Below are 2,495 nucleotides of genomic sequence, written 5' to 3'. Positions count from 1 at the left end.
ATTGTTCATAAGAAAATTCAAAAGAGTAGCTAACCTTTATTAGAAGAAACTTCAGCCACCTCTGCGGAGATAAGAAGAACCATGGCCAAGAGGCCAAGCATGAGTGTTGCTACTTTTGAACCCATTTTTTCAGTATTACAATTCAAACAAGTTATTAATTTATTATTATAGTATGTGTTTAGTAGTGAAGGATGAGAAAATTAGTGGGAATGTGTTCTCTATATATATAGGAGGGAGAGGAGGCTATGGTGATTATTATTATTATTATTATCATCATAATATTGAAGGATATAGATGAAAGACTTTTCAACATTGTAGTTGGAGCAATAAAATCCAATATTCTTCTTATCTAGTAGAAACTTTGAGAATTTCTCCATGCATGCATGTCTTGCTCATTTTCCTTTGCAATCTGAGTATGTTAAAGAATTGTAGGCTATGAAAACAATGAGCAGCATTTATTGTCTGAACTGTTTAGTTTCAAGTTTGCAGGGTACTCAAATAATATAGTCACTTTGACAGTTTTTTCCCTTGAAAAAATTGAGTGTTGATGACTTTCTAATAATGATGAAAAATGTAAATTATTAATTTAATTTGATAGACATAAAAAATTGAATTATTTTAACAAAATTACACAAAAACATTGACAAATTAAAATAGTAACTCAATTTTTTATAAATACCAAATTAATTTATATATTTTATAAATAGAATTGACGTTCAGATTTTGTCACGGTTAGAAACATCAGCTTAGTTCAACTTTTTATAATTCCACCGATCAATATCTAGAACGAAAGTGTCATAATTCCACCGATCAATACTTTCATTCTTGGGTAGGAAATACGAAAAGGGTTTTCATGCAAGCCAACAAGCATTACTGATTTAAGAATATAATAACTTGTGAGAAATTTTTTTTAATTTATATTCAACATATGTTAAATATCTAACCATTTATATATTTAAAATTTATTTTTTTGATTTCGGTGGCGTTACTAATGGCCAGAGCATCGGTAATGAATTTTACTGATAAAAATGAATGTGTAAGAATCTCGTTGGAATTTTTCGATAAATATTACTGATGACACGAGTAAAAGCAATGTAAAAAAATTAAAAAATTAAATTGAAATTACCAACTCTTGATGAACTATCAACATAAATAATAAATATTTTTATATTGTTTCTGAATTTTATTTTACATTTTGGTAAGTAAAATTTAATGATAAAAATAAAATTTTTGCTAAAATATTTTTTTGTAAAAAATTATTTATTTTTTTTAAAAAAATGAATAAAGTTAACATTAGTTAATACAAAAAATTTAAAATGGATTAAAGAAGAGGTTTTTTAAAAGTTATAAAGAAAGAAAATGTATATTTTATAAATAGAGAGGAAGGAAGTGTCATTTTAGCATCTCGTAGGGGAGGAGAGTTAAATTTTCTCTTTATATTAATATCATCTATTAATTATATTTTTAGGTATGTAGTAAACACGTAGGCTTATTCAAAATTTAAAACAATAAACTAAAAAATAAATACAATAAAACCACAAAAAATTGGTATATACAATCAAATACTATTTAGCTATACTACATGTATAATCTCGGATATGAGTCCGCCATCATCATCATCATCCCCTGGGTCGTTATCAAATATCTATAATGATATATTAATATATACCCTTTTTAATTCGGAATTGTTTTAAAGTTTCACATCATAAGAGTCATTGTCCCCAAGTCAAACAAAAATAACCCTGCATGCAGGCAAGTTTTGTTTCCCCAGAAAGCGAGAGGCTGAATTGGCCTTTTCCATTAATTGAGCCTGCATGCATTGCATGTTAAATTGTACTGTTAATGGTATTAATAAGATTTTTTTAAGGGGAAAAAACGAAGATAATTGATATTAATAAGTTGATAAGTCATATTTTTCTTTTACAAAAATATTATATAGAAAAAATAATTTGTCACTTTTTAATTTTTATATTGAAGAAACAGTGATATTATCCACTGTTATTGGAGTTATGTGTGTTATTTAAGGGTGTGAAATAAGGTGGAAACTCAGGTGTAGCCGACTTCACGTAAAGTTGATATCTGAGAGCCATTAGATGATTTGACTGATTTGCTTAAATTTTCATCTAATAGTTCTCAGCAATTTCACATAAAGTCGATTTCACCTGAATTTTCACCGTAAAATAGAGATAATTGTGAACAAATCAAAAGATCCGATTTAGTTTGCTGCAAATAGAAGGTCGGTATTGATTTAAATTGGAGGATAGATCTATCCAATGGCTAAATTTAAATTCACCAAGATTGAATAAACGCCAATAACTGCTCTACAAAATCGATCCTCAAATTTTGTTCACAATATCGAAGATCCAATATATTCATCATCTAAATTTAAATTCATTAAATCCTAAATCGAATCCTAAGTTTTTTTTTCCTATAATTTTGAGTCTTCAATTTGTGAATTATAATTTTAAAAAAATATTTTTATATTTATAAAAAAT

General features: G+C 26.8%; 1 protein-coding gene across 2 annotated transcripts in view; it reads right to left on the bottom strand.

Annotated features, from left to right (window-relative positions):
- LOC107609148 (glycine-rich protein) overlaps positions 1 to 214 on the bottom strand; it is a 675-nt gene extending 461 nt beyond the window's left edge. Inside the window, exon 1 of one of the 2 annotated variants that reach the window (XM_021107206.1) lies at positions 35 to 214. In XM_021107206.1, coding sequence (XP_020962865.1) covers positions 35 to 125 — 91 coding nt within the window. In that variant the 5' untranslated portion in view covers positions 126 to 214. The remainder of the gene's footprint in view (positions 1 to 34) is intronic. The other variant, XM_016310996.2, reaches the window with a different exon arrangement.

The sequence above is a fragment of the Arachis ipaensis genome, chromosome B07 (assembly GCF_000816755.2).
Source record: "Arachis ipaensis cultivar K30076 chromosome B07, Araip1.1, whole genome shotgun sequence".
Lineage (NCBI taxonomy): Eukaryota > Viridiplantae > Streptophyta > Magnoliopsida > Fabales > Fabaceae > Arachis > Arachis ipaensis.
Note: the sequence above shows the minus strand (reverse complement) of the source record. Positions and strands in the feature narration are given on the sequence as shown.